Source organism: Equus caballus, chromosome 20, assembly GCF_041296265.1.
Source record: "Equus caballus isolate H_3958 breed thoroughbred chromosome 20, TB-T2T, whole genome shotgun sequence".
NCBI lineage: Eukaryota > Metazoa > Chordata > Mammalia > Perissodactyla > Equidae > Equus > Equus caballus.
In genome coordinates, this window is record NC_091703.1 from 43,852,630 (window position 1) to 43,876,270 (window position 23,641).

The 23,641-nt window shown below is 50.1% G+C and overlaps 2 protein-coding genes and 1 long non-coding RNA gene across 6 annotated transcripts; 2 read left to right on the forward strand and 1 right to left on the reverse strand.

Moving 5' to 3' along the window:
• Nucleotides 1–635: 635 nt before the first annotated feature.
• TSPO2 (translocator protein 2) lies at nucleotides 636–4,313 on the forward strand. Of its 4 annotated transcripts, XM_070244552.1 has the most exons (5): nucleotides 636–698; nucleotides 1,929–2,121; nucleotides 2,484–2,625; nucleotides 2,867–3,093; nucleotides 4,024–4,313. In XM_070244552.1, exons 2-4 carry the CDS (start codon nucleotides 1,949–1,951, stop codon nucleotides 3,065–3,067), a joined length of 516 nt encoding a protein of 171 aa, XP_070100653.1. In that variant the 5' UTR covers nucleotides 636–698; nucleotides 1,929–1,948; the 3' UTR covers nucleotides 3,068–3,093; nucleotides 4,024–4,313. The 4 variants fall into 4 exon arrangements, with proteins under 4 accessions (XP_070100653.1, XP_070100652.1, XP_070100651.1 ...); XM_070244551.1 differs by lacking the exon at nucleotides 4,024–4,313 and having other exon boundaries at nucleotides 2,867–3,305; XM_070244550.1 differs by lacking the exon at nucleotides 636–698 and having other exon boundaries at nucleotides 1,851–2,121; nucleotides 4,024–4,153.
• Nucleotides 1,148–7,881, reverse strand: LOC138919516 (uncharacterized). Its single transcript, XR_011429729.1, has 2 exons — nucleotides 7,634–7,881; nucleotides 1,148–1,585 (listed from the first exon to the last, which is right to left on the reverse strand). It is a non-coding gene; the product is annotated as an uncharacterized lncRNA (long non-coding RNA).
• A 3,919-nt stretch (nucleotides 7,882–11,800) lies between these two features.
• APOBEC2 (apolipoprotein B mRNA editing enzyme catalytic subunit 2) lies at nucleotides 11,801–23,294 on the forward strand. The gene is made up of 3 exons (XM_001500838.5): nucleotides 11,801–12,611; nucleotides 19,869–20,432; nucleotides 22,841–23,294. Exons 1-2 carry the CDS (start codon nucleotides 12,481–12,483, stop codon nucleotides 20,410–20,412), a joined length of 675 nt encoding a protein of 224 aa, XP_001500888.1. The 5' UTR covers nucleotides 11,801–12,480; the 3' UTR covers nucleotides 20,413–20,432; nucleotides 22,841–23,294.
• The last annotated feature ends 347 nt before the right edge of the window (nucleotides 23,295–23,641 follow it).

The following is a 23,641-nucleotide window of genomic DNA, read 5'->3' on the forward strand; positions in this document are numbered from 1 at the left end:
AGAGATGTGCAAAGGAATGGCAGAGAGCAGCCAACCTGAGAAGACCTCGTGCCCAGAGGATGAGCAAGGAAGAGGTGCTCAGAACTTGGAGAGGGAACGTGGGGGGAGGTGTCCGTCTTTGCTGGAGAAAGCTCTGAGTCACACAAGAGGCTGCCCTCTCCTCTGAGTCATAAAGTTCTAGGGGTTTGTGAAAGCTTCGTCAAGCTCAAGTTCCAAGCCAGGAAGGGCCATGCCAACTAGCAGGCTATGAGCAGGGGCTGTGTGCACGTATCATGAACTCATTTCCAAAGCTGGTCCTTGCCTCACTTGGGGACAATCCCAGCTGCAGGAAAGTTCTGGGGAAATCTGAAGCTCCCCAACACCCCTGTGGATACAAATCTGGTTCACGGGTTGCAGAGACTACAGGCATCAGTAGCCGTGCAGCCTGGGGCTAAGCTGTCTCAGGAGACCCAGGTCTCACAGTGCCAAAACGTCAGCTGTTCCATCAGGGGCCCAAGGTCTAGCAGACCAGGGGACCCCTGCTGAGAGGGACCCCTCAGAGCCATGCAAGTAACAACCTGGACTCCCCAGCCAATGTCACCACCCTTGTCATTGGAGAAAGGCTGGGAGCTCCACCCTTCCCACTGTCCCCCACCCTCCTCTGCCTTCCACACTTTGTATATCATCGGGGACCCAGTCCGGGAGGTGTGCTGCCTGAGGTAAGGGGACACAGGCCTGGGAATAAGGGGGCAGTGGGAGTTGTGGAGTACAGGAGAAAAGAGGATGGGGTGAGGAGGGGGACCTCCCACACTGGACAGAAAAGTAGAAAACACAGAGAGGGAGACAGGAAGGCAGAAGATGGACAAATGGATAGGAAGGAGCAGAAGAACATGAATGGAAAGATGCACAGGCAGGCAGGCTGGTCAGCCCTGTGCCTGGAACCTCCAGGACATGGTCAGGGGCCCTGGACAGGAAAGGATGGAGTGGGCAGTCACTCCAGGACACTGAGAATAACCACATTTTTTTTTTTTTTACTTCCAATCCTGTCACTCATGGGGAGGAGGCTGAAATATCACGTGCAAATGAGAAGAGTGACATTGGGTGGGGATCTCAGTTAGAGGAGGGTCTGTGCATCATCCCACAAATGAATGACACACAAAGCAACACGTAAATGAGCATGGCAACTTTTTAATCAAAAACCAGGCAGTTGTTTCCTTGAGAAGTGAGGCCACAAGAAATCTAGGTGCTTGTGTTTGAGGCCCTGACCCTCTGGAAGTGGAGAGATGGAGGGGGAAGCTCCCCCAGCCCCTGTGATAAACAGGAGCTAAGTCTTCAGAGAAAGGAACCCACAGTGTCACTCGGCTGGGTTTGAAGTGGGACAGGAGCTGGGGCTGGGAGGGCCCATGGAGTCTGCCAGTCTGGTGTAGTGAGATAAGCCCGGGGCAGATGGGTTGGCCCATCCTTGACTAGAGAAGACCCCCAGGGATCTCTGGCTCCTGCCTTCAGAACATGGTCCTTCTAGGTTGGTTGTGTCAGCTTGGTTGAGTTCAGTCTAAGACACTGTCCCCGCCGAGGGCCTCCTCTGGGTCTGGCCAAGTGCCGCCTACTGTGGGAAACAGAGAAGACCGGTCACATCTGGACCCGAACTCCAGGAGTCAGATACTTGTTGGGGGAGGGGAGCCCTTCGCTCCAAAGTAGTTATCAATAGCGGACAGTCTCCTCCAAGTGCCAAATGAGTGGTGTGGAGGAAATAAGTGCACAGAAGCCAGAAAAAGGGGCAAGGTGGTGTGGGCTCAGAGGAGCAGGAAGGAGCTGGCCCAAGGAGGGGGATGGCCTCTGTGACTAGACCTCTGAGGGGCGCAGGCCAGGGAATAGTGTTGGGAGGAGGTGAGGACAGACGGTGACACACAGGGAAAGCCTCACCATTAGCATGTTCTCTGCCTCCCCAGATTCTGCCCCCTGGAGGAGGATGAGGCCTCAAGGGGCCATCCTTGTGGCCCTTCCCCAGGTGGGGCTCATTGTGGTCTGGCTGCTCGCCCATCATCAGATGTCTGGTTGGTGTGACAGCCCGAGGAAGCTCTCCTGGTGCCCGTCCTACAAAGTCTTGTTGCTTGTGTGGACAACTATCTACTCCGTCAAGGGGTGAGCACCCGTTTCTCACGCCTGCTGGGGTGCGAACAGTCCCCCTGAAGTACTGTGGCACGCTGGACTCAAAAGGAACGGCACCCCATCTTGCCTCTTAGGGAGGGTCCCCTCTGCGCCTGCCTTGGATGCCAGACAGCCGTCCTCTTCCACCCTCCCCAAGTCTCCTCGCCCCCACCTCACCGTGCCGAACTCCTCCTGCCACCTCCCTGCTGACCTTCGAATGATGCCTAGACCCACTTGCCCCCATTTCGGCTCACAAGGGTTCCCTCTTAGTAACAAGAGTCCTTATGCCAGAGGGCTTCCTCCACTTGCTATGGAACGCCCTCTCTCTGAGTGTTTCTGCCACCATCTCTCTTCAGGTATGCCTCCTACCTGGTGTGGAAGGACCTGGGAGGGGGCTTCAGGCAGCCCCTGGCTCTGCCTCTCGGCCTCTATGCTGCGCAGCTCACCCTCAGCTGGACCGTCCTGACTCTCTTTTTTGTAGCCCACACCCCTGGTCTGGTAAGGCGCACAGGGCTCGGCAGTGGGAGTAGCAGAGGGAAGGTGAGACCAGCAGGCCCCCAGAAGCAGATAACACAGCAGATCAACCAGGCGCAGGCAGGGAGCGGGTGGGCAGATGTCTCTGAGCCCCTGTGGAATGCACAGAGCCCCGGGAACTTGGCTCGCTGGGTCCCAAGCGCTGCAGAAAGGTCCAGCGCTGGTTCTCAGGGCAGCATGCCTGAACGCCCCGCGCTCTGCCCAGGCCCTCCTGCTCCTGCTGCTGCTCTACGGGCTGGTGGTGAGCACAGCGCTGATCTGGCACCCCGTCAACAAGCTGGCCGCCCTGCTCCTGCTGCCCTACCTGGCCTGGCTCACCGTGACCGCGTCCATTGCCTACCGCCTGTGGAGGGAAAGCCTTTGTCCAGAGCACCAGCCTCAGCCCACGGGGGAGAAGAGCCACTGAGAGGCGGGAGGCTGGCCTCCCCTGTGGTAGGGATGGACGAGCTTCCAGGCCGGCTGTAGGGCTGGGGCAGGGAGGGCGGAGGAGGGGCAGGTGGCCAGGAACTGATGAGTCCTTGTAGGTGGCACATCTCAATGTGGCCACTGTCCTGGGAGCTCTGCTGCCAGTTTTCATTAGGTTTCAGAGAAATGGGAAAGAGGGAGGAAACTTATTTTGCACTTAATATAAATTATTAAACCCTGTATCAGTAAATATTTAGTAATATCAATTAGCAAAATCCTGTTACTGACTTAAAGGGTGTGATGTGGAGTGTATGTTGATGATGTGATGTGCAGGGTTGCAGAGCAGGGAGAGAAGTGTCCGTCCGTGTATGCGCGTGTGCACTCATGGATGAATGTGTGAACGCATGTGCGGGGAGGGTGGGCACAGCATCTCCACTCCACTCACATACTCTCCCTAAACTGGCCAAAAAATTTAAGACTTACATTTTTAATTACCTGAAAAACAAAATATGTTGAAAAGTTACATAAAAGCCAAACAGAAAAGAAGATAAAAAAAGAAAAGAAGATAAAGATAAAGTAAAAAAATCTTATAATGTCAAGTTTATATATTATGTATTATACCTGTTATATTAATTTATATATAATATATAGTATGGTTATATGATGCATTATATTATACATTACATATGTCATACAAAGACCTTATGAGATTATCTCTAAGTAAGATAATAGATCATTTTTTATTTTTGTTTCCATATCCTCATACTTTCAGTTTTTTACATCAATTAATTACTATTATAATAAAAAAAAAACTTGGAAAAAAAGAGATGTCAGCCTCGGGGTGGTGAGGAGTGAATTCAGTAGGAGCTGCGTGTCCAGGCTTCTCTCTTGCTTCTCTCCTTCTAAACCTTCTCATGGCTGTTTTGTTTTCATCTCTTCCCTCCTCTTATTTCAAAGCCATGATGGTAGCAAGGAGTGACTGTCCCTGGGGCTGCCTCTCCAAATCCTGGACAAAGCCTGCTGGAAGACCCAGACGCCTTGCGGTAGGGGGTCTCCCCCTACTGCATGATGGGATCACAGAGGGAGCTTTTAAAACTGTTGACCAGCCTCTCTAAGGACGGGCCTGGGCATCAGTGTTTTTAAAACTCCTCAGGGCCTCCTCATGGGCAGCCCCCTGAGAACCCCCTGAGAGCCTGCTGAGTGTGTACCAGAGCCATTTGGGAGCTCATTAAAAATGCATATTCCTCAACCCCGCCCAAGACCTATGAATCAGAAGCTTTGGGGTGGGCTCCAGGCGTCTTTAGATTTAACAAGACGCCAGCACTTTTGTCAGCTGCTCACTAAAATCTGAGCGCTCTAGGCACGGATGGTCTCTCAGGGTCCTTTTCGCTTTGATGACCTATGGTGCTGTAAGCTGAGTTCTGGGGCTGGAACTAACTATGCCCTCTCAGGTGGGAGTAAGGACCACACGGTGGCGGGGGCAAGAAGCAGCTTCAGGACACTACAAAGGAGACTGGCTCTTTCTGGAGCTCATCAAGCGGGAGCAAGCAGGTGGGTCTGCATCCTCCCCTCGTCCTAAGGGCGCGCTCTGCCCAGCGAGGCAGGCAGGCACCTGCGCTCCTGGAGGGCACACACAGTGTCCCACCCACCTGTGTATCCCCACCCACTGCACACAGCAGGGCACAGTAGGTGTTCACACATCTTTGCCGATTGATTGACTGAATAAATGAACACATTGTCCCATTGAAAGAAAATGATGACCAGCATCCCACCAACACCTGCACCCTCCTCTGGACCAACTGAAAAAACCTCTCTTCAGGAGAAGGAAGGGCATTAGTAGTTTTTGAAACTTCTCAGGTGGTTCTAATGTGCAGCCAGATTGAGAACAGCAGCCGTAGGGCAGTGCTTCCCAAAGCGTGGCCCGTGACCTCCTGGGGCACTTGTCGAAGGCCTGGACTCCAGGCCTGCTCCAGGCCCACGGGATCAGCTCATCTAGGGGCATGAGAGCCATGGGGTGCAGTGGCTTGCAGTTCTGGCCCTGGAGACAGACCAACCTGGGCATGGATCCTTTCGTTTATTAATTGCTAACTGGGTGCAACTTACATCACTGTCTGTGCTTCATTTTCCTCATCTGTAAAATGGGGACCTCATAGAATTGTTGGGAGGAATAAATGAGTAAAAAGGAGTCTGGCACAGAAGAAGTGCTTAAGAAATGTTAGCTGTTGTAGGAGGGGAGCCCTGGAGCAGCCTGTTCAAGAAGCAGGCAGGGTCCGAGTCACACTACAGTCAGAGCCCCGCCCTGCTCCAAGACCCCACAGTTCTTCCCAAACTCCTGAAGAGCCAGGAGAGCAGGGGCCTCCCTCCAGGTCTGTGGGCTAGCCTGACCAGCGCCACATGCACACAATGACTGGCTCTTTATCTTATATATTCATGTGGATTTTGTCTTCACCTCAATCAAATTATTAAAGGCTGCTTTTGGTTGAATGTATAACACCATTTATACATGTAACTGTTTTAAACGTATAAACATAACCCATAAATACTGACTAAGGATGGGCTTGGCAGCACACTGCACGGGTTCTTATCCCGGCTGCACTATCGCTGTGTGACCTTGGGCAAGTGAACACTCCAGAAGTATCTGTCATTATCATCATCATCTCATAAGGGCATTATAAATACTTTCTACCAATCTTATTCACCTTGCCAACTAATTCTAGAAGTTAAACTGACCCTCCAAGATGCACCGTGCCTGTCGTGTGACTTTGACCTCCCCAGGTGAACTGATGCCACAACCCAGGGGTCCAGATGCCTCTAGTTTTGGGTACTTGACCCTAGAAGGAAGCTTGATTTGGGCAGTGCCCCAAGCCCTGGAATAGCATGACCGTCTGACATGGCCTGAGCCAAACCAAAGGGCTTCCTGGCTTTGTGCAGAAACAGCCGGAAAGGGCAGGATCCCAACCCTAAACTCTCATCCTCTGACCCCAAAATCATCCTTAAAATCCTCCTCTGCACCGGCTCCCTGGTCCCTGGACGGGAGCCTCTAATCCTGCCGTCTCCCCACCTGCCTGGGCCTCTTGGCCTTCCTCTGCCCCACCTCCTAGTCCTGAGCACACACTGCCTTCCGCTCTTGTTACCCAGGGTTGTGCCTAAATAGAGTCGGAGCTGCCTCCTGTCTTTGCCAGATATATCTCAGGATTCCACCATCCAAATCGCGGGTGTGCTTCTCTGCCCTTGGGCAGTGGTGTCTGGACACGATCTGCTCAGTGGGTCGGGGGAGAGAAAAGCTCTTCTCAGACTGTGCAGATCTCCCACCCAATGTCTGGAGAGGTGGGGAGTGGTGCCAGGTAAACAGCAACCCCAGGAGGCAGGATGTGTCGTTCTGCTGTATCCCAGTCCCTCCTCCTTCCTTTGCCAGTGTCTGCAGAATGGAGACATACAGGGGGACACGACAGGGCGGACAGATAGGGGTTTGGCCAGTGGATGAGGGCTAGTCGGCTGGCTGGGGCCGGGGAGCAGAGTGCAGGAAGTGTTTTCTCTGTGCATCTGTGGCCCCTCCTCCCTCTGGGCAGGGAGAGGTGAGGCCCCAGTGGAAGCCTACGACCCTTCTGCTTTAAGGATTTATTGCTGATCCTAATTAGTGGTGCATAAGTTACCCGTCCAAACAGAGCCTGGCTTTGATCGGAACCCCTCAGATCTGGACCTCCTTCTTTTATCCTCGGGGAGAGTCCACCAAGGGCCCTTCCCCCTCCCTAGCTTTCAAGGACCTTTCACCCACTTAGGCTCCCTCTTCCAGCGTCCAGGCCAGGAAAAGCCCTCTTTGTCACACCAGGAGCCTCAATCGTGTCTATTCAGCATCATTCGTCCTTCTAGCGTCCATATCGTCAAGGTCCCCCAGCCCAGCCAGACATTATCTGCTCCAGGGAGGACCAGAAAAGCTCCTATCCCCTCCACTGCCCCACCCAGCCCATTTCTCATTCGAAGGGCTAGAATTCTCCTCTCAAAAGTTGATTGTTAAGTTTATCACTTTCTCCCAGTAGGTTCTCTGGCCCTGCAAACACCCCTTCAAAAAGAAACGCTATTAGTCACCTAAAATCTCTGAGGTTTAGTTTCCATATCTTTCAAGTGAAGTCATGAACATTCATCTTGTTTGATTGTCATAATACAATAATGAATGTAAGGGGCCTAGCACATTCTCATTTACTGGTAACTATAATTGTTAGTTTAGCCATTAGTTTGTTTATATTACTAGTGCCTCTTGTGAGACAAGGCAATATAGCAAGTGAAAAAATCAAACCCTTGTACACATTTCAAAAAATCTGTGACTCTCTTAGGATAGCCTATGTATGTAAGTATGAACCTAGATACTCTATAGCCATTATTTAACTAAAGGTACTTTTCTTGGAATTTTTCCCTGTGCTTTGCAATATCTGTATTGTCATGCCATTACCAGAAATATCAGAAAACTCCATGAAAAAACAAAATATAATAGCGGTTAAGTGATGATAAAAATAAATTTTAGTTCATGCAGGTAAAAAACAAAAAAGAAAAAAGAAACACTATTAGTCACCTTAATGTGCCTGATTCTTATCGGATCATTTTCCTCAAAGACTCAAGTGTGCCAGCTGCGGGAGCTGGGCGGCACCAGGAGTGGCCGCTGGAACAGAGGACCGCAGCCACCAGGACTAAAGTCCGAGGTGTCACCATTTTCCCCGGGGCAGCATGCAAGTCGAGCATTGCGTCCCGCACAGGAGAGGACTGAAACCCCTGGCCTGCCCTGTGATTCTGGTGCCTTCTCCGATACCAGTCTCAGACTCTGGGAGGCCCCCAGCCCCCACCCCCCACCCAGCCAAGGCTCTGGACACCCCCGTGTTTATGTCAACAGAGCGGTTGCTGGAGGGTGCAGGCTCTCGCCCGCCAGGGGGTGTCTGGTGCCCGTGGCCTGTTGTTTGTGTACCTCGTCTCGGTAGTGACCGGGGGTGGGGACACCCAGGCTGGGTCTCTGGGGCAACGGGCTGTTGGGGTCCCAGCTGTTCCTGCACGTAAAGCGCCCACTCCATCGACGTGCTCCCGAGGTGTCTTCTTTCACAGAGCGAGAATTTAAACCTTCCCCTGGTGAGGTTTCTATTTTCCGCCAGCCCCCCTCCTGGCCTCTCCACTCCTTCCCAGGGAGGGCAGCTCGGCATCCGGCCATGCCTGACCCTGTCCCCTCCTCCTCAGCCACCTTCTACAAACCTCCGAATGTTTTCTGAAATGACCATGGGAAATGGGACAGGGAGAGGCAGGCTGCAGTGTGTCCTGGGCCTAACCCAGCTCTGTCCAGCCACTGCCGCTTGACAGAAGGTGGCTGTGGCCTGCAGAGACAAATTGAGAGAATGCCCTTTGTGGTTTTTGTCCCCACTCACCAGATGGCTGGTGCCTCTATTCCTAAACACACACACACACCCTCATAGACCAGTTGCTTCCAGAGCTCCATCTCCTTGCAAGAACTTCTCCTCTAGTCCCCTTCTCTCCCCTCCTCCCTCAGAGCCTGGCCTCAGGGGTGCTGGCAGCAGTAGGGATTAGACGGTAAAGAGGTTGGAGCATGACTCTGGAAGCACACAGCTCTGCTCTCATTAGCTGTGTGACCTTGGGCAAGTCACTTAACCTCTCTAGTCTCAATTTCCTCACCAATAGAATAAGGATAATAGTACCCCCACATTCTTGTGAGCAGTAAGTTAATTTACACGAACTTGCTCGAGCAGCGTCAGGCCCCCAGTAAGGGCTGTGCTAGTGTCAACTCTCAATGAATTCCAGGCAGCATAACACATGGAGCTTGGAGGCTCATAGACCTGGGTTCAAATCCCAGCACCCCACTGACTCCTTGTGTGACCTTGAACTAAATACCTTATTTCCCATTTTCATCCTTTGCAGGAGGGGCGTACTGATAGAAACTTACCCAGACGTGTTACCATGGGGAACACCTGCCCTAAAAAGAGGAGAGTGGCAGCTGCAGGGGGAGGAGTCAGGCTCCCCACACCTGATCCCTCAGATTAGCTGCTGCACTCTGGGGCCTGCCAGGGAAACTGGTCTGACTTGGAAAGGAGAGCCAGGGACCAAGCAGGAATTCAGGCCCCCAGGAGGTGCCATAAATAGCCAGAGCAGTCAGAGGGCCTCCGGGGATGGGGGGCCAGCAGGGGGAGGCTGGAAAGGAGCAGTGGAAAAGGAAGCTGTCAATCATTAGTCCAGGGGAAGGCCCAAGGCACTCTCCCAAGTGTCAAAGGAAAAACTAGACGGGGTGGAGGGAGTGAGGAGTCACCTCTTCAAAGAGGACCAGCCTGGGACCACCTCTGCACCATCTCCCAACATGACTCAGAGTCCGAAAATGTTCACTGCACTGTTCATTTCCACCCAGCGGGTCTGCGGGAGCCAGCCCTGCTTCCTCATTCTCATCCCTCTGACCAACCTGGAATAGAGAGCAATAGCTTGGCCTGTGTCACAGGTGGGAAACTGAGGCCCAGAGATGCTAAGTGATTTGGCCAAGATCATACAGTGAGTGAAGGGTTGAGATGGGGATATGAACATAGATTTTTTCCCCCTCCCAATGCAGGGTTATAGACAGCCAAAATATAAGAAGCTTCCTCAAGATGGAAGCCTTTCCTGTGGGAGAAGAGTGAATTAAAAGGATCCTCCTCCTTGCTTCTCCCCACCCCCGCAGACATTTTAGTTTTCTTCAGCTGACCCAAGCACGTCACTTTAGCTGTGACCGGAAGCGGGAGAGGGACACGGTGATAACGTGTTAGAGATGTATTCATCAGAGCTGGCCGGGTGCAGCCCTGGAAATAAGGCCGACGTAGGCTCAGAAGACCTGGACTCAAATCCTCGCGTGACCTTGTGCACAGCGCTTCGCCTTGCTGAGCCACAGGTCCCTTACTTGGAAAAGGCGGCCAGTGTGAGATTGGTGTGAGGACTGACTGAGATAACGCACGCTCGAGTGCCTGAGGAATGCCCCAAAGGTCATAAAGACTGGGAGTCCCGGGGCAGGCAGCACCGCACTCATCTCTGTGTTCTTGCCTGGCACATAGGAGCCCTCGACAAACGTTGATCAAACAAAAGCATGACGTGAACTCTTTGCATTTAAATGCCGTGTGTTTGTGTGACGATGATAATAATAATACTGTCTGTTTGCTGCAGATCAGCTATCGCTGCCTTTTCTGTGTGGACACAGGCACTACTACCACCACCCTGTGTTACACCCCTGGAAAAATGCCTGAAGAAAACAATCTCTGGATAAGCATGCTCTTAGTAATACGCCCAATGGATAGGGTGACCATATAGTGTATTGTCTACACTAGGACACTTTGGGCAGTGAAAGGGGCGCTAGTAGTAATTTGGCCTGGACAGTAGGTATAAACTAAGACTGTCCCAGGTGAATCAAAATGCTTGGGCGTCTTACTCACGGGGCCCCGTGCTGCTCAGAACTCTCTGGAGGAGAGAGCCCCAAACCCGCCAAACCCTCTGACTCCTACCCTCTAGTCAGACCCGGAAGGGGAACCCTGCCTCCTCACCGCCCCACCCAACGCCACTGGGAGCTGTGTTCAGGCCAGGTCCCCAGTGTTCTTAGCTTCCTTGCTTTCAACCTGTAGGTGACTCTGACCCCACCCTTCCATTGCCCTGAGAATGTTCTAGAGTGTTTGCACTGCCCCAAACTTGAAAACTTGTGGCTCCTGCTAAGCCATCATGGGAACTGGAAAAATCATCTGGCCATCTTTCGATGCTGTTCCAGCTCAAGGATTTTTCTAGGGGCACCAGTCATCTCTCATTAGGTTCAACAGGCTTCTAACTGGCCCCTCTGCTTCTGTTCTTTCCCACTTTTAGACTATTCTCAACAAAGCAGCATAGGTGATCCCGTAAAAATATAAATTGGACCATGTGTCTCATCTGTTCAAGGACAGTGGCTTCCCATATCACTCAGAGAAAAAGCCAAGGTCCTTGTAATGCCCATGAGGCCCCCACCTATTTAGCACTTGTTTATCGCTCTAGTCACACAGGTATCCTTGCTCGTTCCTCACATAGACCAGGGATGCCCCCACCTCAGGGCCTTTGCACCTACTCTTCCTCTTCTTGGAACACCTTCCCCTTAGATAGCCACATGATTATTTCCCTCATCTCCTTCAGATCTTCTCCCAATTGTCACATTTTCAAAGTCCTTCCCCAGCCACCCTAATAAAAACATAACCCCATCCCTTGCCACGCTGTCCACTTTCCCTGCCTTTTCCCCTTAGCACTTAGCACCACCAAACATACCACATATATTTCTTATCCTGTTAGTTGTTCAACTCTCCCAAGCTCTGTGAGGCAGGGGTTTTCATTTGTTTTGTTCTTTGCCATTTCCCCAGTACCTGCAACAGCACCTGGCATATATCAGATGCTCAATAAATGTTTGTTGAATGAATAAAGGACTGACTGAGAGGCAACATAGCATGGTGGTTGAATGTTTGGCCTCTTGAGTAAAAAGGCCTGGGTTTTAATCCTGGCTCTGCCTCTTAGGGGCCTATGACCTTAAGCAAAGCCCTGAACCTTCCATGAGTCTCAGTTTCCTTTCGTGTAACATGAGGATAACACACATTGTCCCCCAGGGCTGGTGAGAGCATTAAGTCCAATTCCACATGTAAACCACTAAACCCACTGCCTGGCCTATTTCCAAAACTCAAAGCTTAGTAAATGACAGCATTGTTGCCATTGGAGGCTCCCAGTCGATTTGACACGGCATTATGTGTCTGTAACAGGCAGATCGGCGTCCGCTCCCTTTGAGGAACAACTCCCAGTTTCTTTCTAGATCAGCAGTTCTGACCTGGGCCATCCCAGGACCCTCCCCTCCTGATCCCAAGTTTCCCCCACCAAACTGGCCTAGGTCTCCTTGCTGCCACCACCCGCTTCCAGCACAAGCCTCGTCCTGCTTAAACCTCTGAGAGGATGGCCGCCCTGGGCCCCTTCCACAACCCCCCAGTGGAGTTGGGAAAGTTGAGTGGGAAACAAAGGGGAGGATATAAGATGAGGGAGGGGGAGAATATGAATATTGTGTGAGCTGGGGGGGAGGGAGAGCAGGCCAAGATATCCCCATCTGCCAGCTTCCTGTCTTTGCCTACTGATAAATAGGGGATACTAATGGCCAGATTTTCCATTCCCCTCAGCCCGCACCCACCCGTCACTCAATTAAAAAAAGATAGAGAGAGAGAGGACGGGGGGAGGGGCAGGAGGGCTCTGGTTATAAAGCCTGGGGCCCGGGGGTGAGCACAGTCAGCCTGGCCTGCCCGGTCCCCTTCCGTCATCCCCGGGCAGATTTAGCTGCTGACAGCTGCTTGGGATTCTGCTGCCAGCCCCTGGCCCCAACATCCACCTCTCCTTTCTCAGTGACTCCTGAGCCACAGCCTCTCCATGGCCCAGAAAGAAGAGTCCCCTGAGGCCGCTGCGCCCACCTCCCAGAACGGCGAGGATCTGGAGGACCTGGACGACCCTGAGAAGCTGAAGGAACTGATCGAGCTGCCACCCTTCGAGATCGTCACAGGGTGAGAGCCGGGTGTGGGCCGGGGTCCTCCTGCCTGGAAGAGTGTGCTGGGGTGGGGCAGGCTGGGGAACTAGGAGGGCAGCAGCAGGGGTCACGGTCACAATCCTGCAGCCTCGAGAGTGCACAGGTGTGCAGGGTAGGGGCTGCAGGGGACCCGCAGCCTATCTCTTGGTTTCTCGGGGTGACACCCTGGACCCTCTAATCAAGGGAGGTAGGAGGAGCTCCATGGAGCTCAGAGCCTGAACCACCCCCCCACAGGCCTCCTGGTATTGGGACGTCAGCTGCCTTTCTGAGTAGAAGCTGTTTAGTCCCAGGGAGTTTGCTAAGAAGGTAGGATGACACTGATGCATTTAAATATGGCCCCAGTCAAAGGACCTTCCCCCTCAGCTCTCCTCTCTGCTTCTGCGTGGGCCTCTCCTCTGTCTCTATGTCTCACTCTTTCTTGAGAGCTTCTGTCTGGAGTAGAAGATCCTGAGACAGGGGACACAGATCCCTCCTTTCCCACGGCGGAGTGAGAAGCAATGTTTTTCTTGTTGAATCTTTTCTGCATCTCCACAGGGCCTGTCCACCTCCACCCCCACCCCCAGGGAAACAGAGAAGTTACAGTGCAGGTAACACAGGCCAGGGCCAGGAGCTTCTGGACAGAGAAGGGGTTCCAACACCCTCAGCCACAGCCCGGAGGAGCCAGGACCCAGAGCGAAGGGTCTAGAGGCTCCAAAGAGGGGGGTACAAACAGGGGCCCTCTGTCTTGTCCAGATTATGTCATCTGTGGGCATGAAGCCAAGTAGCTTTCCTCCTCTTCCCTCTCTGTCCCCTGAGCAGAAGACCCTGCTAAGTTCCTGAGCAAAGAATAAGACGGGGATACGTGGGGCCACATTTCCTTCTGGAGCCCCAAGTTTCTCTTCCTGGGAGTCTCCAACAATGAGACAGGCAGAGTAGGGGCCACACCAGCAGAAACTTCCAGAAGAATGGAGGCGCGATGTCAAGGGGCAGAAGGAGCCCTGGGTGGCAATTTGGACTGCTGTTCAAGCTTGGCAAGGGGTTTTCCAGTCCCAGCCTGTTTTTTCATTTGTAACATGACGAAGTGACACTAGTTGATTCCTAAGATCCCTTGCAGCTCAGATACTTTAGGATTTCTAAGAGAACCTAAGAGAAAATGCATCCTAGTTCCTGAGGCAAGAGTTCAGGTAAGAGGCCCTGGCCCAAAGAGCTAATGCCACTTTTTTCAAAGGACTGAAGGAGCAGCAGGGCACAGATTAATATAGGCAGAGGGAGAGTGTAGGCCGCCAGGTGAGGAAAGTCCTCGATTCCTTTTCTGACACCTAAGCGTGCTGGTCCAGGCTGCCCTTGGTCACACACACAGGCACGTGCACACACTCCACTCTGTGTCGTGATCTCCCCAGCACAGGGCAGGCCAGGTCCAGAACAGAGTTAGACTGTGGCTGTTGAGTTGAACAGGCCTTGGGGTCTCAGGGTGGTGGGTTTGAAAGGATAAAACCCCTGATGTCACTTAAATTTGTCCAGGGCTTTCTCACTACAGCATACTTTCACACAATGCTAGGAGAGGGAGACACATTATTGCCACACGACAGATGGGGAAGCTAAGTGACTCAATCAAGGAGATTGAGTGACTTGTTCAAGGCCACAGAACCACTAAGTGGCAAGTCTTCTGACTCCAGCCAAGCGTCCTTTCCACTGGTCCCTTATTCACTCTGGGTCCCAGGTTTCCCATGCAGAGCTCCACCCATCTCCATCTATGAGGTAGCGAGGCTCAGAGGCTTCCATTGCCCAAGGCTGAGAAATGAGGCACAGCGCGCAGCTTCCTGGGTGCTCTGAGAGCCGCTCTGGAGGGAGGTGGAGCCCTGAGTGTTTCCCGGCCACAAGTAACAGCTGTGGAGCTCTATCTCCTGGGCCCCTCCGGGTAAACAGACGGCTTAAAATAGCCCAGAGGTGCAGCAGTGTCTGTGCAGGGACAGGATGAGGGAAGAGCTTTCCTCCCCTTCTCTCTACTGATGCCCCGGAGGCAAAGGGGTCAGCTCCTCTCCCAGCTGGACCCTCCCGGGGGATGGGTCTATCCCCACCACTCCTTCAGTTTGGGCCACAAACTACCAGAAGAGCTAGCAGCTTTCCAGGACACAGTGTGAGGCAAGGAGGGAGTCAGGCAATAATAAGGAGAGAGACGCCCTGCTTGTTGTGATTCTGGTTTGAATAGGGCACTCAGGATAGAGAACAGACCTAAGAACGTTAACAAAATAATGCAGTGGAAAGTGCTAGAAAAAGGTCTAAAACTGAGGTGGTGTGCCCAAGTCAGCTCATGCTGGCTGAGTCGATTGTGTGCATCTCTTCCCAGCCCTGCATTCAGCGACTTCATGTTGGTTTCTTGAAATCTCCGTAGTGGGAGTGTTTACAGAAATCAACACAAGTTAGAAACCAGGGCTTTCTTCTTTCAGAAAGCTGGATGTTAAAACCAGCACATCGCTGAAAGAGAGAACCCTCTGAAAACAAGAGGAAGAGTAGAGAAGGTTTGGTAGTGCTTAAGACCAAGCTCTGTGGGGTGAGGTGTGAGGCCGGGAGAAGGCACCATCCATCACTACTAGGTTTAATTTCTTGAGCGTCGACCACTGCCCCAAACCTGAGAGGCTGATCACTCTTTCAGATGAGGAAACCAAGCCTCAGAGGGATGAGTAATTTGCCCAAAGTTAGTGGATGGAGTAGGGCGTGACCCCCAGGACTGTCTGACTCCAAATCACCACACTGTGTCTAAAAAAGCCATAAAGAGGAGTCTTTTTATATTCAACAAATATTTACTGAAGAGGGATAGTTTATTCACTGCCCGTTCTCCCCACTAGTATTTAACCTCCACGAGGACAGGGACTTTGCCTTTTAACTGCTTTATCTCTAGCGCCAAGAACAGTACCAGCTTCTAATAGGTACTCAAGAAATATTTGTTGAAGAACTGAACGAACTGATGAGGGAGCGTGTTGGGCTCTCCACCAGGCCTCGGATGGGGAGTTAAGGGGGGAGGGCCTCTTGAGGAGGGGCGTTCGGGATGTGTGGAGGGCCAGGAGCGCCAGGCTTAAAGGACCTTTGCTGGTCCCTGCTTCCTCTGAACCAGCAGCCACAGGAAAGCTCTGGGCACCAGAATCGTCGTCTCCTCATCCCTCCACCCCCGTGATGAGTGACTGCAGCTCTGCCTGGCAGGACCCCTCGATGAGTGTTTGTCTTTGTCTCTGGTGTGTTGTGTGTGCTTGTGCGTAAAGCTAAACCTGCTATCACGTTATCTCGGTTATCACGGAACAGAGATAAGTGGCACAGGCAGTGATTCTCCTTTCACCCACTTCTTTAGCTCCCAGTAGTTTACTTCAGCCACGTGAAGAACAGAGAAGAGGCAGGGTTCAGGGGAGAAGGGATGGGCAAGGAGTGAGGGACCTTCGACACCACTGTTAATGCCACAACCCCCTCACTCCTTGCCCTGGACCCTGGAGCGTGCTGGGGAGGAGTGCTCCATAAAGAATAGAAAACAGCCACTGACTCTGGCCACCTGGCCTCCACGGAGCGTTGTTGGAAGGTGTGAAGATGGTGCTTCCCAGGGAGAAGGGGTGGGCTCAGGGCTGGCCGCCAGCAGACTCCCTTCCAGAACTGCAAATCTGGAGCAAGCACTCAGCTCCAGGAAGTCTGGCTGATAGAACTCTCTGCTTATCCACACTCCTCCTTCTGGCTATGCCCACTCCTTAGCATCCACTTTGAAAGTGGTCTGAAAAAGGGAAAAGGAAGCTGAAACGGGCAATTCTGCCTCTTTCAAGCAGGTCATGAAAGGCCTAGAGAAGAAAGCTGGATCAGTCAACACTCAGTTCCCTGTGAGAAGATGTCCCATTCCATGGATTATTTTGGAGCAAATGTTTAATCTTAGATCAGCTTCTACTGTCCTCCAGTTGGCTTCCTTTCACTGTATAGACGTATGCTTAGGAAATGCAAATGTTTCTTAATGTGAACAGGAGAAAAATACATATATGATCACATTTACTCACCTCCCTTCTCCCTCCATCAAGCAGACCATCCTCTCAACTTTTAGATTTAGGATTCTTGGTTTCCTGCCAAGGGAATTGCGATGCCCAGCAGCCTGGTTCTAAGCAGATGAAGTGTGAATGACCTTGTTTGCAAAAAGTACAGGAATTGGTGCTTAAAGAGGTGCTGTCTAAGGCTAGGGGGAGGGAGTAGGAATAATGCTGTTGGTTTCTGTGCCTGTAGAAGTGACTGAGTCCAGGTGAAGAAATCTACCATTGGTATCTCTCTCCTGATCACCACTGCAACACACACACACACACACACACATTCCACTTTAGCAGTAAAATATCTGCTGGAGTTGAGAGTAAAGGGCTACAATATAAGTAAATATGTTACTCAGGTATATCATGCTACTAGAAAAAAAAAAAAAAGATGATGTGATTATCCAGGATATTAATGTCACTATTTCCTTCCTTCCACTAGTGGTCATAACAGTGTTGACTGACTTTGTGATTCTGTAATATCACCAGAGATGGCCATGTTGTCTAGCTCCCTGGAGAAATTTCAGACTTCTACCACCTCTGTTCTCCTGGTTTCCCCCCAGGGCATGACTGTTTCAGCCTGTGGGAGTCCCAGAGAACCTCAATCAACCTTTACGCTCCTTCTAGAAAACCAAGAAGCCCATTGAGAAGCCAAGTAAGCTCAGTCTCTGAGCAAGCCCAAACGGAAGACTGGGAGCCTAGACCTTCCGTGACTTCCCTTTGCCCCTTGAAAGCACTTCCCTTTCCGAGGCACGTAGTCCAGAGGCCCTGCCAAGGGATGGAGCAGACCTTGGGGCTGCTGGCTGGAGGGGTTGGAAACTGATATTTATAGGGAGGTCAACTTTCTTTCTCTCCCTTGGGTTTCAGGTTTCTCTGGGTCCTCTCCTCTTGCCTAGGAAAGAGGAGGAGGGAAAAACATCAGAGCTTAAGAGGGGCTGAGAGAAGCAGCCGTCTCAGACCATCCAGCCAACTTGTGATTGCATGCTGGGCCAAATTCATACTCTTGGCTGGGCGGTACTTGGCAAGGTTGAAGCAATACTTTTGGAGGTTCCAGAAGGAAATCTGAGGGACCACATGGGCAGCTCTGGCTGAAGCCCCCAAGCCAACCAAGTAGCCATGAATACTTCCAAGGGTTCCACCTGAGAATCTATCATACAGGTAGCTCTGGATTGGACTTGGGGAGGGGGATGGTCTGGCCAAAGGTCTTAAAGAGCAAAATAGGGTTTGGGCAAGAAGGGTAAGCTCTGTGCTTCTCAGGAGGCAAAAGCCACTTCAGGAGGTGAAGGTGCATTTAGCAACTGGGCAGAGTTCAGGAGTGGTCTGGTGGGGTGAGTTTTACTGGGCAGAGCTCACTATACGTGAATTCCCGGCAGGAGTGAAAGAGGAGAAGGGAGTCATCAGGCCATCCATTCTCCCAGAATGTTAAGTAAATAATAAACACATCCAACCAGGGACAGAGGGACTTAGAGAGCTAAATATAGTACCCAAAGGAATCCCAGGGCTGGGTCCTCAAACACATCCGTCTCCACAGTGGAAACTGAACTTGACAGCAAGGAGCATGGAAAGTTGGGTGGAAAAAACGTGGTGCTGGAGCGAGCAGAGCACTGCAGGGAGACAGCTCAAGTTTCCTCGACTCTCTGGCACCTGCTGCTTAGCCCTAAGGAGCCCAGGCCCTGGGACACCAGGGATTCCCCTGCAGCCCAGGGAGTTGGGTGACCTCTCTGGGGAGAGGGGAGGGGTGTAGAGAAGCGACAGCAGAGTTAATGGTTGCCATAGGGCATCTTCTGGGGCAGCCACGGAGATTACATTTTTAAAAAGAAAACATTCAGCCTCTGCAGCTGGTACTCAGCCCCTCCTCTCCTTCTGACATAGTCAATCTCTCCTGTGACAGCCTCCTCATTCTTCTTGGCCTTCAAACCTTCACATATCTTCCCTATTTTAGAAAAACACACACGTCCACATAAAGATAAAAACAACCTTCAACTGTGATGCCCTCCCTAGCACCTCTTCTTTTTTCTCTTCTTCTTATTACTACCAAGCTTTCCCAAAACCTGGCCTTTTTCTGCTGCTTTCGTTTCTTAATTATCCACCTCCCCTTTGAAGCCACTGGGCATATTCATCACCAAGTCTGGTGTCCTCAGACACCAAGGGGGCTTTCTAAATTTTAGGCTTTTCCCCAGCTTCACTCTATCTGCTTAAGCCACTGTTCCGGGCACATCATTTTATTGTGCCTTTCTTTACTTAAGAACATGTAACAATTCTCTCTTACCTCCTGAATCAAGGAGAACCTTTATCATACGTCCTCCACTCTACCTGACTACTAGAAGTCTCAGCTATCTTATCGACATCTTCTCTGTCTAGCTACAATCTAGCTGCTAGATTACAAGCATCTGGAGGGCAAAGGCCAAGTCTTTTACAATTTTGAAATGACTCAATACTATATACAAGCTAAATCATATCAAGATGCCCTTAGACAGTCTGACCTCAAAGATAAAGTTTCTTGGATAGTGATGTAACAACCCTTCTTTCAACTTGAGGGAAAAGACAGACCTGAGAAAAAGTCACCAGGAGAGCATGGGACTGCAAGTTGTAGACCATTCCATACCTAAGATGCAATGTACATGAGTGACAAGGAGGAAAAATGAAAGCATCAAATGTTTTGCAAAATCTTGGTCTTGCTGTCATGAGAAATTTTACAAGCTTGCTACTTGGTAAAATTACTATTTGCACAGTGCTTTTCAAACCTGGCCACATATTAGAATCATCTGGAGAGCTTTTGAAAAAAATGCTGATGCCTGCCCCCACCCCACATGTTCTGATTTAATTGGTTTGGTGTTGGGTGCAGGCATTGACGTGTGTGGAGTCTCTAGGTGTTTCTAACGTATAGCCGGGTTAAAGATTGACTGATTTAGAAATGTAGGAGTGTGTTGTGTGCTGGGAGTGATGGTGGAGTGTTTGGAGACCCTTCCCAATGGGGTGACCAGAATGCACACCTCACTCGAAATTCTCTCCTTTCCTCCAGATAAACCCTTCTGGATTCTTTCATGACTTTTTGTCACTGGTGTTAGCGTAGGCAAGGCCCATTTTAATAGTAAGCATGAATATAGCTCTGAGGTACTGATCTTGGAGAGCTACCTCCTCCAGGCTGGTCGTAGAAACAAGAACTCATCATTCTCCCTTCTTCCCTGTCCCTTTGTCTCCTTGACCCACAGGGAGCGGCTCCCTGTCAACTTCTTCAAGTTTCAGTTCCGGAATGTGGAGTACAGTTCTGGGAGGAACAAGACCTTCCTCTGCTACGTGGTTGAGGCGCAGAGCAAGGGAGGCCAAGTGCAGGCGTCCCGGGGCTACCTAGAGGACGAGCACGCCGCTGCCCACGCGGAGGAAGCCTTCTTCAACACCATCATGCCGGCCTTTGACCCGGCCCTGCGGTACAACGTCACCTGGTACGTGTCCTCCAGCCCTTGCGCGGCCTGCGCTGACCGCATTATCAAAACCCTCAGCAAGACCAAGAATCTGCGCCTGCTCATTCTGGTGGGGCGACTCTTCATGTGGGAGGAGCCCGAGATCCAGGCGGCTCTGAAGAAGCTGAAGGAGGCCGGCTGCAGACTGCGCATCATGAAGCCCCAGGACTTCGAGTACGTCTGGCAGAATTTTGTGGAGCAAGAAGAGGGCGAATCCAAGACCTTTGAGCCCTGGGAGGACATTCAGGAGAACTTCCTGTACTACGAGGAGAAGCTGGCGGACATCCTCAAATAGGCGACCGGGCTCAGCCTCACGTGAGTCATGCATGGCACCATCGCTCCACTAACTGTCGGCTTGGGTGGAAGGCTTGAGGTCAGGTGGAACGAGCAGTATGTTTGATTTTCCTCTGGAAGGATTTCATTTCTCTGCTTTGGGTTCATTGTAAAAACATTTCAGTAGATCCCGTCTCCTCTTCTCTTTCCTTTAAATCGTTCTCCCTAAATCCTTTTCCCTCCTACCCTTTTATGTCAAACTAACTTTCCCCATGACTTGGAATGCTCAAGGATGACAGATATCTGAAAGCTCTGATGACACAGTGACTGTCCATAGGAGGATTTAGATGGTGCAAGGACCTGTTCCCAAACAACCTCAGAGAAGATAGTTCAATCCCCCGGGCATGCCCCCATGTACATGCGTCTGGACTTTCTAAGCCCTGGACACCTCCTAGATGCCCTGCTCCCACCATTTGTAATCTTATCATTCCATTTTTCTCAAAAGCAGATTTTTCATTTCTTCAGGAGCACTTTTTTTCATTTTTGGTACTCTGGAAATTCCCAAAATAGATTTGTATTCAACATTTTTTTTGGCGAGAGCAGCTTTCATCTTTTCAAACAAGTGGTTCCACTTTGAGGGAGATCAATAATTGCTGTGTGAATGTGCAATGCAAGAACATTTTTCTTATGTTGAGAAGACCTCAGCAGAACTCACAGAAGGCTGAATGTGGGAATGGGGATAATACAGCAACAAGTTCTTCTATGCAGGAATGTTTAAAGGGTTAAAACAATGTTTATACATTAGGTGGCAGCTAAGAAGTAGCCACCTACAGATATCAGGAGGTGATCGGAGAACAGGAAGTAAAGATTAGCTATTTAAGCAAATAATTAGGACACAATTAAGGCCAATTTGGCCTCTTGCTGAGGGTAAATTAGACTCTTACAGAAACAGACCAATTACCCTCAGGAAAGAGGGTAAAGGATCCTTCACCATCCTTTTTTGAATTTGGTCTGATCTAGTTTGCTCCCACAGAAATGCTATGACAAAGTCCCTTTACAAGGGCTCAGTTACTGATCAAAATCCTCCAGCAACAGAGAGAGGGTCTCCATCACCCTCTTATCCAGCTCTAATTCTGGAACAACTCACATATTAATAAAACACGAATGCAGCCAGCTTCCATGAAGATATTCCATTGATTTTTGGTGCCTCTTACTCTTAATACTCAAGAGAAGATGTCACTTCATAGACACGTTTCGGCAACATCGATGTTCCAGATCTTGACGGTGGCAGGCGTTTGCTATTGGGCATGCACACAGGGGGCCTGATGATTCTTAAGCTGAGCATTCGCCAATCTGCGAACTCACAATTTTCAGCCATTCCTTACAAAGAGTAGGACCCACTGACTGAATTCAGTGAGACAATGGTTGGTACTCCCTTCACATAAAAGAAGACACCACTCTGCGTGGTGATGAGTAGTAATAAAAACAGATTTCTAAGGGTGACCTCTGGAAATACAGAATTAACTTTTAAATTTTTTGACGATTTTGTCAATGTAGGTACTATCACTGTAATTATAAACTCTACATAGACTCTATAGGATGATGACTGCTAGCTTAATTTTAACTCCAGTACGCTTTCTTCTTAAACATATTTCACAGTCGGGGGCCACTTCTTCTAGCTGCCTAACTAGCAAGTCCTCAGGGATCTGTGTGTGTTGTTTATTTTTCATAAAGTCAAATAACTAGGTAGCTGAATTTGCTATAAAAATCAAGCATTTCAAGAGGGATTAAAAAGAGCTTTTAATTTTGGCTAATGAGGGCTGTATCTTATACTAATCTAAACAGAAGTAAAAGATAAATCTGTGAGGGGAAAAATCCATTTCTAAGTCAAATTATTTTAAAATAAAATCTTATTGGACATGTGCCACATTATAAGCCTCCTTCCATTAGTGTACATAATTGTATTATCTGGACACATGAACATGCGTCCATGTACTGAGTTGCTCATGCTCCTGAAGGGAAAGGTCAAAATGTACCAAGTTAAAAAAAAAAAAATGTTGGCATGAAGTAGAGTTATAATCTAAAAGCCAAAAAGAACAATTCTTCTTAATTAAAATACTCCCAAGAGATGGGCATTGGTTAAAGAAAACTTGCCTCACATTTCTTCTTCCATCTTTTAAAAATGACAGAACAGGATTTAACCTTCCCAACTGTTCTCTTAACTCAAGAGAACAGTTAAAGCAGATCTCTTCTGGGGCTTTCTGTGTGAACCACACCAAAAAATGAAACAAATCCAATTCTGGGTAAACTAGAAAGCACAGGAGACTACAGAGGAGAAATTCAGGGACTTGTTGAGCAAGGCACACAGAAACCTTAGCTCAAAAAGAAAACTCGTCATTGTTTGGGGCCAGTGGGGCTCTCGGTAACATGCTTTCTGTTCTCTCACTAAGGTCTGCCTGCTGCCACCAAGAGACAGCAGTGACATGTATGGCCATCCGGGACATGTCTGACTTCCTAACACCACTTGGAGCTGGACAACATTTGACACCAACCAATCCTACTGCGCAAGGCCTCTGAGGACTCAAAATACACTCCTCATATACACTCCTCATGCTGTAAATCACTTAAGCCATGCCTCTCTCTCTCTCTAAGGCTGCTCTCGGGAAAGAGGAAAGTGAGCTGCAAGAGGAGAAATGGCGACCATATATGGGCACTGGGCATCGTGGGGCTGAAGGTCCCAATTCTGCCCCAAATGGGCTGCTTAAGGTAAAGAGCCTCAGACTGAAGGTCTGCCAAATCTTTGAAAAATGTCCAAAAACACATTTTATGTTAAGTTGGTTTTGTTTTTTTTTAAGAAAGAAAAACAGCAACATTAATAAAAGAAGTGGTGTGGTTTTTGTGTGACCAGGTCTTTTGAGGAACTTGCACATTTACAAGCTATTATGGACAGTGAGCAAATCCCAGGAATAGGGATGTCCCAGGCTATAAACCACGCCATGACTTTGTATGGTGAGGCTTAACCCAGGACTTCTCTAGGCGACACAGGATACCAGCTCTCCCATGCAGACTTCCCACCCTGGTTTTGACCTTCGTAAAATATTTTCTTCTGACATTACTTTTGAATTTCTTTTCCCTTCTCTGAAAACAAGAACTGTGACTGAGGGTGAAACAAAAGGCATGGGAAATCTGCTTATAAGGTATCGATGTCCTAATTGCCTATTAATAGGCAATTAGCTTCTTTTTTTACTGAG